The sequence below is a fragment of the Acinonyx jubatus genome, chromosome D1 (genome assembly GCF_027475565.1).
Source record: "Acinonyx jubatus isolate Ajub_Pintada_27869175 chromosome D1, VMU_Ajub_asm_v1.0, whole genome shotgun sequence".
Lineage (NCBI taxonomy): Eukaryota > Metazoa > Chordata > Mammalia > Carnivora > Felidae > Acinonyx > Acinonyx jubatus.
Window position 1 is genome coordinate 8,297,320 of NC_069390.1, and position 14,639 is coordinate 8,311,958.

The window sequence follows — 14,639 nt, forward strand, 5'->3', positions numbered from 1 at the left end:
TCAGCTCCTAAGGTGTAAGTGCCACTGAGCCCCTCTCCGCACCTCCATAGGCTCTCTTAGAGGCTTACCAAGTGAGTCAGAAGGTACAAAATGTTAAAGGTGTTTCTGACCCCATCTCAAGGGCGGGGGGGGGGGGGGGGGAGGGGCAAGGTGTCCCTCTGACTGGCACCAAGTCAGCCCCAGTCCTCCAGCCACCAAAGCCCTGGCCTGGCCCTGCTCTGCCCTCCCACCCAGGACCCTCTTTCAGCCCTCCTGCCCCTCAAGGTCGCTCCAGGAGGCTGAATACCCCCCTTCCCCCAATGACGGCCCAGACGGAACTCTCTTAATAAAAAAAAATAATTTATTGTCAACAAAGGAGATATATACAACAGGAAAACAGGTGAAAGAAGGGAGTGAACAAAAGCCCCCAGGTGAGCTGCTTGGGCCTCCTGCAGGGATGGAACGGGAAGAGGTAATGGAGGCCTCCTGGTTTAGGAGCCTGAACAGGTGGGGGAGGAGAGGCGTCCCCCGAGGTAGTGGGACTCAGTTCAAACCCCATCATGACCACCTCTTGTGTAAGGCACTGTGCCAAGGGAGAATGGTGGGGGCTGAGAGGAGGGACGGAGAGGTCTGGGTCAGCAAAAGGATTGGGGTAGGTGTTCTCCACAGGCCCAATGCCCTACCGCACGACTGCCCTCAGGCCAGCCTGCCCATCTCAGGGCCCGGCCCCATGCCTTGCCGGGAGCGTCTGCCAATGCCCCCGAGTGACAGTGGATGCTGCCCACCCCCCCTTCCTGTCCTCCAGCCTGCCTTGGCACCCAGTTTTACTCTCTCCATCAGGTGGCCGAGCTGGGCAGCTCTGAGTGATAAGCCAAAGGGGGACCCTGCCTCTTCCCTCCCCCCCTCCCCAGGAAAGCAAGAACCTATACACCACTCCCTGCCTCTGGCTGCCCCCCGACAGCGGTGCTGGATTCCGACAGAACCGTAGGCCAGTTTGGGGTGTCACCTGCGCCCACACCCTTGGCGCCCTGGGGGTGCTTGGACCAGTCTTGCAGGAGGCTGACTGCCGGGGGCTCCTCCATCCGTACACGGATAACCTGGAGATCCAGTGTCCCGCGAAGTCCCGGAGGGGGAGCTGGGCAGGGATGGGAGCAGAGAGCACACACAAGTCAGGGCCCTCCAGACCCCCACCACAAGGACGTCCCCTGAAGGCCTCTGCAAACCGCACCTGCATTTCTGGGCCCTCATTTCCCCAGCCCAGAGCCTGGTATGAGGGGGACCCTGAGGACAGTGAGAAGCTCCACTCTTGGTTCACCCAGGGACCATGAGTGACCGGAAAATGAGGTCACGGCTCCTTTGGCATAAGCCAGTCATGCCCCGTCGTAGGCTTCCTCCCTCGTGTATCCTGGTGCCCAGAGGCGCAGTGCTGTAGGCCTCGCTCAGCTCTTACCTTCAGTCAACTATCTCATCTAAAACTTCACTGGGCACCCTAGCCTCAGTGCTTCTGCCCCGTGTGGGCAGAGGGGATGCGAGTGGGGACCCGCAAACAGAGTAAGACACAGCTCTGCCCACCGAGGGGGCTCTTGAATGGGTACGCAGGGTAAGGGGAGAGTCCTGGATGCACAGGCCTGGCTCAGCACCCCAGCTCTGCTTTGCAACGTTCACCAGGTTCATCCCATCCCGAGAGTCAGCACCTACCACACAGGGATCAGGAATCGGGGGATTAGCGCTGGGGAGCAACCTCATAATAAGCAAAACCGGGCCCTCACCCAGGGGAGGGCAGGCTCCCCAGAGCTTTCGAGCAGCCACACGGGCACGTGCAGAAGTTACTTTACACTGAAAAGCAAAACAGAACATGCGGACTGTTGCAACGTCTGTTTTGAGATGCATCGGTTTGTGGTGGTTTTCCTAGGCTGTTTTTAGAGACTGGATTTAAAATGTGGCCGAGAAAACAGGCACAGTTTTGCTGCACAGTTTGTGGAGGATCAAAACCGCTTAACGGCTGCCAGGCCAGCGTGTTACACAATTGAGCAAACTCTGCTCTGCATTTGTATGAGCTCCCCCGTGTCTCTGACGAACTAGAAGCTCCTTGAGAGCAGGCTCAATCCCATTCATTTGTTCCTGAATTTAACTGCAGGTTCTCGAGCACCTAAGCTGTGCCCAGCACTGTTCCTGCTGCTAGAGCTCTGACAGTGCATGGAGCAGACCCAGTACCCTTCCTAGAATCGATGTTCCAGCGGCGGGGGCCGATAATTAAGATAAACAAATACAAGATGCACTGTGTTATGTATGGAAAGAAACAAAGCAAAGAAAAAATACACATACAGATGTATACCAGAGAAGGGGACAGGACAGCGTGGAGGGCCTTATACAGCGGGTATGTTAGCGGAAACGTACAAAGAGTGAGGAGTCAGCTATGTGGATAGCTGGGGAACGGCATTCCAGGCAGAAGGAAAAGTGAACGCAGGTGCCCTGCTGGCACATGCCTGCTGCTGTACGACAGCAGGCCGGTGCCTGTGCAGAGTGGGCCGGAGAGGGTAGGAGAGGGAAGATGCTCGCTGGGGCGAGCATCGCTGGTCACCATGAGGACCCTGACTTTTTATCTGGAGTGGGACAGGAACAGCAGCGACAACATCCAACGTGGTTTTCATTAGGGACCCTGGCTACTTGTAAGAGATCAGACCACAGCGGGCAAAGACCAGAAGCTGGGAGGCCAGTGAGGTGGCTGTCAAGGAGCCAGGCAAGAGATGGCTTGGACCACGGTAGCTGCAGTGGTGGGGGAGACAGGAAGGTGAATTCTGAACGGGTTTTGGAGGTGGGGCTAACGGGATTTGCTGACTGCTTGACGCGGAGCCTGGGAAACGGAAAAGGAGGACTCTTAAGGATTTATTTAGCCTGAGTAAAGTGCAGAATACAGAAAGGGGAGAGAAGGCTGGGGGTGGGGGTAGAGGTGGGGCTTCAGTTCCGATATGCCAGCTTGACAGATCTTACAGACAACCATAGACATGTCACACGGGCCCCTGGATGAGAGGCTGGAACCTAGGGGGAGAGCTGGGTGGGAGCTGTGAGCACGTGAACTTAGGCCTTGATTGCTCTGGAAGTAAGGCCCTGCCCCGTGGTTCAGGCATCTAGCTCCTCACTCGCCAAACACGTAAACAGCACCTAGATCCCGTGCTGGAAAATGGGGAGATCATGGGAAATGAAACAGACACACTTCCTGACCTGAAGCAGCTCACATTCGACCAAGGGGAGGAAAGATAACCATCAGATCCATGTGCAGAAGAACAGGCAGGAGAAAGAGAACAGCGGGTGAGGCTGGAGGAAGACCCGGCCAGTTGCCCAGGACCCCAAGGGTGGAAGGCAGCTCTGGGAAGGAGTTATTAGGCAAGGTCACCATTACTGCCGCATCAGGAAAGGTAAGGACAGAGAACTGACTGCTGGATTTTTATCTTAGACAAGTCAACACTGACCTTGCCAAGAGAGCAATCTCAGCATGAGATGGGAGAATGGAAATGGCTCCCGGAGAGACGAGAGCCAGTTAGTGTAGAAAATGCTCCCCAGCTTTGCTGAAATGGTTTGGGGACACATGGTGCAGGCGCTAGGGAGGAAAAAGAGGTCAGGAAGGGCAAAATCATAGCTTGGTATAGGCTGCTGGGTAAGATCTGGAGGAGAGGGAAAAACTGACGGTGGACAGGGAGGAGAGAGCAGCCAGCGGGGTGGGGGGGTGGGTGCAAGCAGTGGGTCCAGAGGGCTAGGCTGTTCCAGAAGCCGTTTAGTCCCAGCAGCAGAGTGAAGGCAGAGGATGCAGCTTGGATGCTGGAGGGGGATGGGCACAGGTGGAAACGCACACAGGCTGCCACTTACTAGGTGAGGGGCCCTGAGAGGGGCCTTACCTCCCCCCTGGCTGTTTCCTCTTCAAAACAGAAATCATAACACTGTACATGGTGATTGTGGGAATTTAAAGAGATAACACACTAAGACGTTAACGAGTCTAGCACACAGTAAGAGCTCACTAACTTACGGACTTCTTAAAGCAACAGGATTAAGTACCAATTCTTTCTGGCAGCATGGAGGGCAGAGGTGAGGGTGGGCGGGGAGGGGAGCATTAGGAGAGGTGTGATGTCCTGCCAGAAATCACGCATGATTCGGGCTCCAGGGCCAAGAAAGAGCAGGCCAGGAGGATTGATTTATTAGTCCCCAGGGCCAAGCCGAGTCCCTTTTGTACTCCAAGCCCAGAACTGGTCCCCTTCTCTCCTGGGAAGCCCAAACCCCTCTGCTTCCCCAGCCTTGTTCTCCCCTCCACTCCCCCCCGATTTGTGCACGTGTGCATACCTGCACACGCCTTCTCCAGAGGGTGGGCCCAAGTCCTTTTCTCTCCTTTCTCATTAAGGTTTGTTTCTGAGCAGCGACTCTGAAAAGGTCACTGCCAAATGACCAGTAAAGGCAGGCACTGTCCACTCTTCTTTTGGTAAGTCTTTACTGAGGGCTTTCTTTACGCCAGGTGCGTTACTGGGTGCGGAGGATACAGCAGTGAACAAGGACCCTAACCCTTGCGAAGCTCACGCACACACTTTCTCCTTGGCCCAGCCTGGAAACGTCCTGGGCCCGGCCAAGGAATCCTAAAAGCCAGGTCTCCAGGTCTTACTCACATCAAACGCTAGCAAGACAAAGACGCTCTTTTTCCCACAACTTGTGAGTGGGGTCTTTAAGGCTCACCTTCTCTCTAGGCTTGCACACGTCCCCACCCTCATCCTGCAAGGCCCTTGGAAAGTTCTAGAAAGTCTTCCCTGGCTTCAGATTTGTATCTATGAGCTCAGCTGACCTCACTACAACACCCTTTCCCCAATTTCGGATCTCTGACTTGCAAACTTTTAAAAAGCGGTAGCATCTTTACTCGGAATCTTCCAAGAACTTCAATACGTAACGCAACTCAAGGTGAAGACATTCTGGCGGAGGCCTTGCAGGTTTTTGAGAAATCTGCCCAAGCTTTGGGATCCGGAAACAGTCACACCATTACTCCGGAGTCTGTGCTCTCTCTGCACAGAACTACGGAGGGCACCCCACCTTTCTTTACCTGCAGCGGCACTGCCTCCGACCTGTACCCCCGAAACAGAGAGTTAAGTTTCTTGGGTACAAAGGCTGCCTCACTCATGTCATTTTTCCACAGTGCTTCCCTCAGGGCTGGGCCGCAGGAACACCTGCCGCCGCGCTGCACAGCGTCTGCTGTGGGTTCCGGCCCCCTCCAACCTCCCTAGATCTCACCACTGCCGAGAAAAACCCTCTCACAAATTACTGAGCCCCAAGGCCTCGGAGACTTTGCCCGCACACCCCATATGAACCTGAGATCTCAGGGACTCCCTTCTCAGCTACTCACCACTCCAGATGGGTGGAATTTGGGCCCAGGGTATCCCAGGACTCAAAATGAAGGCTCCCTTTCGAGAATGAAACCAGAAGACCCGTTAAACATTGGAAGCGGCCAGCCATTTAGAGCAGTGATCCACCGAAGAGAACGAGGAAGCTCGGGAAACGCTCAAGTCCAAGCAGAGCACACAGTCTCGGGGAGGCAGGACTGGAATGTGGCTCAAGCTGAAACTTGAGACAGTTAAAACCGTGATCTACGTGAAGGGGTGAGGCCTGCCTCAAGATGAGAAAAAGCGGAACCCACTTTGGTAAAACATCACTAAGCGCAAGTGCACGTGTGCACGCACACGCGCGCACGCACGCGCACACGCACTAAGCTTTTTGTAAAAGGTCTCGAGGATACAAGCTGATTAACAGCGGTCCCCGCGGGTGAGCGAGGTGGAGCAGAAGGGACACATTTGCATTGTTTTCTTTATGCAAAAAGTACACCTCCTTTTTGAGAGCCCTGCTCTGGGGAGCCCCCGGCACCTCGTGTGCTATCGTCCCCTGAGCTCTAACTCCGAATGCACACTTCAGACAGGCTGGGACGAGGGACTGTGTACGCTGCTCAGTCACTCCTGTAAGAACCACTTCCTGAGCCTGAGATGTCTGGCTTGGAGAGACGAAGAGGAAGCAGGCTCGGCCTCTGCCCTCCTAGAATGCATTCCAGTCTAACCTGCATTCTGCCACCGCTCGGCTACGTGACCGCGGCAGGCAGAGGTTGCCCTAATCCCCAGGACCTGCGAATATGGTAAGTTATGTGGCGAGGGAGAATTAAGGCTGTAAGTGGAATAAATGTTGCTATCAGCTGACTTGCAAATAAAGGGATTGTCCTGGATGATCTGGGTGGGCTTGATGTCATCACAAGGGTCCCCATGGGGGAGAGGGAGGCAGAAGAGACAGACCAAAGACGGAATCTTCAGAAAGACTCTACTAGTCGCCACTGGCTTTGAAGATGGAAGGAGAGCATAAGCCAAGGAACGCACACAGCTTCCAAGAAGCTGGGCAGGAAAAGAAAATGGACCCCCTCCCTCCCCACAAGGAGCCTCCAGACAGGAACATGACCCTGCCGACATCCAGATCTTAGCTCAGTGAGACCCATTCCGGGCTTCTGACCTCTGGGACTAAAGAACAGTAAATTGTGTTCTTGTAAAAGCCACTAACATCTGTGGTTAATGTGTTACAGCAGCCACAGGGCACGAATACAAGGACCGAGGGAAGAAGGAACCGTCTCTCTGAGACTCAGCCTTTCTACACGAAACATACTTCTCCAAGGGCCACATGAACCACACGCAGAACTTTCCGAAAATCGGTTGAACGTGACACAGGCGCGTGCGCTGATCATTAACATCGGGCAATTCGCTGACCTGCTGTCTCCACCGAGGCGCCTGCTGAGCTCACCACGGGTCCCTTCTCCTGTTCTAGTCCCACTCAGGCCCTCGCTCCACCAGGGCGAGGTGGGCACCTCAGGTTCCGGGTGGAATCAGCCTTAAGTGTGGTGATGGGTTTGGAAGCACTGGCCTAGCCCAACCTCACGACCAGTTCCAGGACACTCCCCAGGAGCCAGCCGGGCAGCTCAGATTTCCGGCCAGTCTCTGTCATTCAACTCTGTCTGCCTTTGGCCCCGTCTCTCAGGAGACCTGAGTGCTAACCACCTCTTCCCTAGACTCTGCTGCAGAGCAGCCTTGACAAGGCCAGACCCCAGGGGCGTGCCTGTCTGACCCTCCCTTGTGGTCCCCTCTCAGGAGCTCACCTGGAGAGGGGCTTTCCGGCTGGGGAAGGCCCCCCTCAGCAGCTCTCCCGTCTTTGGGTGAGTCCTTGCTGTCTGAGGCCCTGAGCTGGGTGTGGGAGAAGAGCTGGAGGACGAAGCCAGGGGGGAAGCTGCCATCGGTGAAGTGCCGGACCTCAGCGGGAGCCGCAAAAGCCTCCGTGGGGGAGTCGGGTGATGGGGGGTCTGAAAGGAAGCACAAGACAGGACTGTGGGTCTGAGCGGCCTATCGCTACTAAAGTCAGAATCCAAAGACCTGGACCCCACAGCCCCCCTCACCAGCTTGGCTTTCTTCTCGGAGCACCGTGGCCACAGCCCATGCCCGCACCCGCACTGGGCCTCCCCGTCACCTGGGTCAGGGTCTGGGTCCAGGTCCAAGTTTTTGGTCAGGGGTCTGCCTCTTTTCTTTCTAACTGGCTCTTCCCCAGGAGGCTCCTTCCATCTCTGACCACGGGGCTTCTTGTGTCCTGGCTCTGAGGCGGGGGCAGCTGTGGAACGAAAAGACCCCATGCCTTTTAAAGGGGCCACACTTCTCTCTCTGTTCCTTCCCTTGCCCCCCCAGCCGAAAGAAAAGAAAAGGAAAAAGAAAAGAAGGGGTCGCGCCTCTCCCTCTGTTCCTCCCCCCACCCCTGCTAAAAGAAAGAACAGAACAGAAAAGAACGGGCCGCGCCTGAGCCTCTCTCCACACAGGACACAGGGTGCATGCTGCCCTCTCCCCAGCTCAGCCATAAGGGCTTTCCAAAGACTGACCAGGAAACTCGAGGGGGCGGAGTCCCCTGGGCCGGCTCCTTTTTGGGAGAGATGGGTTGTCCTCAGAGTCCAGGAGGACGACAATCTCTGCTGGCATTTTGGCAGGGTCTGGGTCAGAGTCTGGGTCAGCTTCGACATCCTGGCCCAAGTCTGCAGGTGGCAGGTGGCAGGTGGCAAACACCCAGTGAGCTCCGAGTGCTCCCAGAGTCCCGACTTTTCCCTGTGTCCTCCACCCCTGACCCCCAGTTCCAACTACCTGAGGTGGGTGAAGAAGGCTGCTCAGCTCTGACGTCTTGCAAAAGGGCCACCCCCTCACTCCAGGCCTCCAGGATGTTGCTCTTCTCCGAAGGGCTCAGGTCCAGGGTGTGAGGGTGCTGCTCCAGAATGTGCATGCGCGCCGTGTCCGCGGAGGGGGACCGGATCTCGGCCCCACACACCATGCACAGTGCCCGCCCGCTGCCTCCTGGGCTGTTTCCCACCAGGAACTCCTGTTCCCAAGACACCTGCTGCCTGGGCTCCTCACAGCCGTCGCCGCCCGCCTCCAGCAGGTTGGGCCTAGGTGGTGGGGTCTTTTCCTGCTGGGCCACTGCAGGGGGAGAGGTGCCAGAGAGTGCGATCAGTAAAAGTGCCCATGGCCTGAAATACTCACAACATGACTCCCCAAACTTGGTGGAGCAGCGGGGGGTGGGGAGGGGAAGAACACTCCTCCCCAAAGTCTCTCTTTCTCCCTTCCCCTGCAGCCCGCGAGGCACTGACCGTATTAAACACAACCCGTGTGCCTTGGCATTCTGCTATCTCACTCTGGATCTTCTCTCAATCTGGTCTCGGACCACAGATTTTCCCAACAGGCTGTGTTCTCGCATGTCCTCGGCCTTGGCACAACTGTCCAGACCATCCTGACCAGTCTGACAAATTCTTCTACTTCCTTCACGGCCCTGCTCGAAAAGCTACTCCTGGGACTGTCTCCCCACCTCCCACCCCTGGCAGCTGGTTGTATCCGACCTGACTTCCAGGCCACTGTGCATCCTTTCTGGAGGACAAGATCGGTAAATGTCATCATCTTCTTGTCCCCACAGGGCCTGGCACAAAGGAGATGCTTGGTGAGCCTTCAGTCGGTGAAGGACAGGCATGCCCGTTTCTCTACCTGGTGAGGCACCTTCAAAAGGCCATCCTATCCCGTCACGATCCCTTTCCAGAGCACCTGCAGGTGTGATCTCATTGGTCTGCCTCCCATCCACTCTTCGTGCACATGGACCACAAGCTCTGGCAGGGCAGAAACCGTTTGCACCTCGACCCACGTTAGCCTGGCAGCTCAGTGCTTCTGCAGAATCCTTGTGGTCTCTCCTGGCCGCACCTCTCTCTTACCTTCTCAGGTAAGATGGGATGGAACACAAACACGGGAAGCCCCAACACCTAGGGATGCATGTGAGCGGTGGCATTCGGTATGGGTCTGAGAACTGGCCAGGACTCAGAAGATCCAGGTCCTATGTCCCACATGACTGTGAACGGGAGCCTTGACCTCTTGGTTGCCATCGGGCTCTTTCCCACCATTCCTCCAAAACAGCCCTCGTCAAGGTCATCAATGGTAAACCCAGCAGTTGGTTCTTAAGCTTCACCTTCGGACTCATCGTTTCTTCCATCTTGATTTTTGCCACTTGGCTTCCGGGCATCACCTCCTGTGGGTTCATCTCGTACTTCCCTGGGACTCTCTTCCAGTCACTTGTGCTGGTTCCTTCTCATCTTCTCAGGTGCCTGCTCGGCTCCTGCTTCTTTCAGGGCGCTGCTGAAGAACCTTCTTCTCATGAGGCCTTCTCTGCTCCCCGCAGGAAGCTGCCATCTGTCCGTCCCCACCCCCTCCCCCCCAGCACTCCACTCCCCTTCACTCCTCAGCCCCCCATCACCTGGCCTAACCCGTGTTTTACTTGTGCACTCTGTCTCCCCACTGGACTGTAGGCTCCAGAACGGCATGACTTCTGATGGGTCACACCCGTATCTCCAGCATCAAGACCAGCGCTTGGCATGCAGACTCTTGATTTCGGCTCAGATCATGATCTCACGGTTCACAGGAACGAGCCCTGGCTTGGGCTCTGTGCTGTCAGCGCAGAGCCTGCATGGGATTCTCTCCCTCTCTCGCTCTGCCCCTCCCCCGCTCTCTCTCAAAATAAATGTTAAAAAACAAAAATGTGTGATGAGGGACTGACTCAGTCTCTAACCTGGAACCACTGGAGAGCTCCCCAATTTGGTTAGTTCTCGGACCCCTTCTGTCTACTTCTTTCCCATTCTCTGCCTGCTGACGACTCTGGTATTTGTACCTCCAGCCAGACTCTCCCATGGAATCTAAACACACGTTTTTGATGCCTATCTGACCACACCACTCGTGTGGCATCTCTAACTGACCTCGTTGAAACCGTAACTCGCTAGCTGCAGGCGCCTGCGTCCTAGCCTTCCCGTCGCGGTGCGTGGGAGGCCCGTCCTTTCAGCTGCTCTGGCCAAAAACCTTGAATCCATCCTTTCTCCCTCTTACCCCAACTCTTTCAAAAAGCTCCTGCGTTCAGATATTTACACTTAGGATTCCGTCTGCCTAAGATGCTTTCCCTCCAATTATCCGCAAGGTTCATTCCCTCTCTTCCTTTGGGCCTGTGCTCAAAATTCACTTTATTAGAGAAGCCTTTCCTGACCACTTGATATTCCAAATAAAACGCCCTCGCTCTGTTTTCTCCCCTCTTTGCTCTAGTGTTCTCTGAACCACTTATCTCCACCTGACACACGATGCATTTGTTTGTCTGTCCTTGGTCACTCATTTTATATATACGTTCCAGAAAAAATGTTTCCTCTTTCTTTGCGGCCATTTTAGCGCGCCCAGTCTAAAACCTGACTTACAGTAAGTGCCTGACAAAGACCTGTTGAATGAATTAACTTCTCCAGACTTCTTCCTCACCCCTAACAGTGGGGAATAGGGTGCTTCTTGCACGGTTGTCAGGACAACTGAGACACCCTGGCATCCAGCATTCAATAAATACTACCAAAAGCAAGGAAAGAACCTCTGTTCCATGCAAAGCTCTGAGAAGGGTAGTGACCTTTATTTCCCTGACTTCTTTTATAACTCTCCAGATTCCAAAAAGGAGAGACAGTGCAGGGAGACAGCACGCTCTGCTGAGGTTAAATGAATGGCCTCGCTCTCAATTCAATCTCTTTTGGGTACAGTCCCCGCTTTGGGAACAGGTATCTGAGGATGAAGAGATATTTGCATTTTCATGAAAAAAAAAATTTTTTTTTTTTGCATTTTCACGAATATTAAGTTTTCCAGGAAGATGGCCCTTTGTTTTCTAATGGTTTGCAAGATTCTGCGGACTAAAGAAACTGCGAAAGGGGGAGGGGAAACCAAGTGTTCCGAGATTGTTCCTCAAAGCCCCTCCCAAGGCCATCTCCTTCCTGCGTGGCTGAGGGTACCCCTCGAAAGCACGTCTTTCCCTAAACGGAGTAGGCTGTACGCAATCTCATTCACCCCTCAAGCGCTAGAATCTGACACCTGTGGCTTACGCAAGTGGAAGGCCTGGGATGCAAGGGGGGTTGGGGGACCAGGAAAGCTTTCTGCGTAGACGGCCCTGAAAATCCTCCTCTTGGGGAGCGGCATCCTCGGGATCTCTCCGGACACCAGGCTGCCGCGCCCAGCCTCCGGCCCGGAGGCCTCGCTGCCCCTCGGCCTAGAACACAGCCTGGCCCCCGCGTCTGCCTCTCTCCCCGCGGGGCGGGAGACCGCGGCCGCCGGTGCTGGGCCCGGGCGAGGGGGCGCTCGGGCACCGGAAGATCCGGAGCGCGCCGGGTATGGATCGAAGGCTCCAGACCCTGGACGGGGGCGGGGGAGAGGGAATTCGGGGAGGCCCCAGATTCCAACCCCTGGAGGGGGCGGAGCAAGAGCTCGCCCGGGCCCCAGGCCGGAGGGGGAGGGGGCGCCCGGGTCCCAGGCCGGAGGGGGAGGGGGCGGCGGAACCCCTGACTGAGGAGGGGGAGGGGGCGCCCGGCCCGGGCCCGGGCCGCGGAAGCGGGGTCCCCTTCCATCCTCACCTCTGAGCATCGGCTCGGGCCGCGGAATTACGGCCACCACCATGGCCTCCTCCTCGTCCTCCCCTTCCTCGCATTTGAGCGTCACCTCGAAGCAGTCGAGCGCGGCGCCCTCGGCCTTCAGGGCCATGGTGCGGCCGGGAGGGGGTGGGAATCGCGGTGACCGGACGCCGGAGGCCGGGCGCGCAGCCAGGGGCCGCCTCCCGCTCCGCGCAGCCCCCTCCCCGCCGCCCGCCGCTCACCGCCCGCCCTGCGACGGACGCGTCCGGGCCTCCCCGAGACCGAGCGCGTCGGGACCCCGGGCGGGGAGGGCTCAATCCGGGGCCCCAGGTCCCCGCCGCTCCCTTTTATGGAGGCTCATTGTCGGCGCCCGCCCGACCGGCCCGCCGCGGGTCCGCCCCCGACCCCGCGCGGCCAATCGCGCGTGGCCCCGCCCCGGGCACGCGGCTCCGCTAGCCTCCCGGGGACCCGCAGGGCTGCGGGGAGGGCCGCGGGCTCCCGGCCGCCCTCCAGCGCGGAGGCGGGGCTTGCCGGCGGGCGGGAGAGGCCCCCAGACCCCGCGGGCGGGGGGCGCCCTCCCTCGAGCTGCCGGTCGGGCACGCTTGCGGGCGTCCGGAGCGCTACCGGGTGCCCTGGGGTTGTGTTCGGGGTCGCTTTTGCCTTTCCTGGCCCAAACCTTCCTCCGCCAGAAGATGCCCCGGGCGGGAAAAGAACCGGCGGGGCAGTGAGCGGGGCCTCGGCGTGGGAAGGAAAGAGGGCGGGGGTGGGGTGGGGTGGGGAGACTGAATTCCTTCGGATTTTTGCCAGCCTTGTGACCTTGGGCACCTTATCTGCTTTCTTAGACTATCTCATCCTTTCTCTCAGAGAACATTGTGGAACCTTCTGGACAAGGGGATGCAAAGAAGGAAAAGCCAAGTGGAGTGTGGGCACACGCAGACCACCCCGATGGTGTTGATTTCCATGACTTAAATGTGAGTGGAGAGATTTTGAGCCTCCCCAAGGTCACACAAATCTTTGAGAGCCCCAAGACCAGAGTCCGGTTGCCATGACACTGCGGCATCATAATCCTACTTTGGGGGAGCTTTTATGGGCATCTCCCTCTGCTGTGGGAGCTCTGGTGACATTTCAGCTGGGAAAATGTCTGACCCTGGAAATGCATCTTAAAATGCCACCGTATCAGACCAGACACTCCTCCATTTGTCCCTCCAGTTAAGGAGTGCTGGGGAGCTTCTTGTGTTTGCTAATCTCCGGGATGCCTCCCTGTCCCCTGTTGGACTTCCCAGTCCTTCCAACCCCCCTCCCCCACAGGTGTCACCAATACCCTGCATTAAGTTCTTTGTTTCAGGTAGAGTGGTTCCTGTTTTCCTCGTTGGACCCCGAGTGATACACCCAATATTATACCAGGCACTTTGTCTTCACAAGTCTTAAGTGGTACAATGTATTGTTCCCATTTTACAGAGCAGGAAGTTGAGGCTTAAAGGGTTAAATTATTTGCCCAGGGTAATATAGCAAGAATCCTATTTCATCAAGTCTAAGGTGAGCATTTTCCCTACATTTTAACATCCTTGGAATGGGAATGCTTTCTATCATGGACATCATTGTGAAGTTTTCAGAATATGGAGAAAGTTTAAGATCGCCCTTCTGATAATCAGACTGTGATGTTACCAGCAGAATTAGAATGAGACATAAGTGAGGCCACTTTGTGACCACAAAGATGACTCAGTGATTGCTGCTGCTTTTTTTTTTTTTTTGGTAATATTTATTCATTTTTGAGAGAGAGAGAGAGAGAGCGCGCGCGTATGCGAGCTGGAGGAGGGACGGAGAGAGGGAGACACAGAATCTGAAGCAGGCTCCAGGCTCAGAGCTGTCACCACAGAACCCGACGCGGGGCTTGAACCCGCTTGAACTGTGAGATCATGATCTGAGCTACAGTTGGACGCCCAACCAATCTGAGCCACCGAGGCGCCCCGCTGCTTCTTTATCAGATCAGAGATAACACTAACCCTGCTTACATCCTCCTGTTTCCTAGAGGATACTCAATCTCTAAAATGCCTCTGCTTTTTGACAGCATTCAATCCAGAACTGGTCCCCGCTTCCCTAAATCCTCCACAGAACCATGGAACAGAAGCCCCAATGTAAAGAGACTCCTATGAAGACTTCCCCTAGGGTACGTTCTCCTTTACAGCAGCAAGTTAAGTAAACCTAACCTTTTTTTTTTTTTTTTTTTTTTGATAACAGCTGTGTTCCTGGTGGCCTTTGGTCGGAGGGCCTTGCCAACCTTAGCCAATTTAATTTGCATACATTTTCATTTTTATGTATATGAAGACAAATATGATAAATGTCTCTGTCAAAGTATCAGTAAGTCTGAAAGAGATCTTGAACTATAAGATACAATACAATATGAGAAATCGTGTCAGAATTTGGCAGGGTTTTTTTCTTTTCAATGCTTATTTATTTTGAGGGAAAGACGAGCAGGGGAGGGGCAGAGAGAGGGAGGGAGGGAGGGAGAGAGAATCCCAAGCAGGCTTTTTTTGCTGTCGGCGGCACAGAGCCTGATGGGGGACTTGAACTCCCCAACCGTGAGATCATGGCCTGACCCGACATCAAGAGTCCGATGCTTAACCGAGTGAGTCACCCAGGCGCCCCTGGCAGAATTTTTTTTTTGTAAGGATACATAAAA

The 14,639-nt window shown here is 55.7% G+C and overlaps 1 protein-coding gene and 1 long non-coding RNA gene across 5 annotated transcripts in view; one reads left to right on the plus strand and one right to left on the minus strand.

Moving 5' to 3' along the window:
• Nucleotides 1–318: 318 nt before the first annotated feature.
• Nucleotides 319–12,337, minus strand: SPINDOC (spindlin interactor and repressor of chromatin binding). Of its 3 annotated transcripts, none has more exons than XR_008290273.1 (7): nucleotides 11,963–12,337; nucleotides 8,154–8,483; nucleotides 7,898–8,047; nucleotides 7,498–7,635; nucleotides 7,133–7,333; nucleotides 5,354–5,565; nucleotides 975–1,114 (listed from the first exon to the last, which is right to left on the minus strand). XR_008290273.1 is itself a non-coding variant. In XM_027045072.2 (6 exons), the coding sequence occupies exons 1-6, from the start codon at nucleotides 12,087–12,089 to the stop codon at nucleotides 903–905; spliced, it is 1,158 nt and encodes a 385-aa protein (XP_026900873.1). In that variant the 5' UTR covers nucleotides 12,090–12,337; the 3' UTR covers nucleotides 319–902. The 3 variants fall into 3 exon arrangements, 1 of the variants encoding a protein (XP_026900873.1); XR_008290272.1 differs by having other exon boundaries at nucleotides 5,354–5,571; XM_027045072.2 differs by lacking the exon at nucleotides 5,354–5,565 and having other exon boundaries at nucleotides 319–1,114.
• A 78-nt stretch (nucleotides 12,338–12,415) lies between these two features.
• LOC113595454 (uncharacterized) overlaps nucleotides 12,416–14,639 on the plus strand; it is a 47,366-nt gene continuing 45,142 nt past the window's right edge. The window contains exons 1-3 of one of the 2 annotated variants that reach the window (XR_003415950.2): nucleotides 12,416–12,683; nucleotides 12,824–12,930; nucleotides 14,028–14,126. This is a non-coding gene — a long non-coding RNA (uncharacterized LOC113595454). Of the gene's footprint in view, nucleotides 12,684–12,747; nucleotides 12,931–14,027; nucleotides 14,127–14,639 lie in introns of those variants that run through there. The other variant, XR_003415949.2, reaches the window with a different exon arrangement.

Bases quoted from the DNA above. Each gene is read 5' to 3' on its own strand.
- SPINDOC (XM_027045072.2), bottom strand. From the start codon at position 12,089: ATGGCCCTGAAGGCCGAGGGCGCCGCGCTCGACTGCTTCGAGGTGACG. The intron at 8,048-8,153 runs GTAGTTGGAACT...TGCCACCTGCAG, and splicing joins GCCTTCTTCACCCACCTCAG to ACTTGGGCCAGGATGTCGAA. The intron at 1,115-7,132 runs GTGAGCTCCTGA...ATCCCTGCCCAG, and splicing joins GCCGGAAAGCCCCTCTCCAG to CTCCCCCTCCGGGACTTCGC.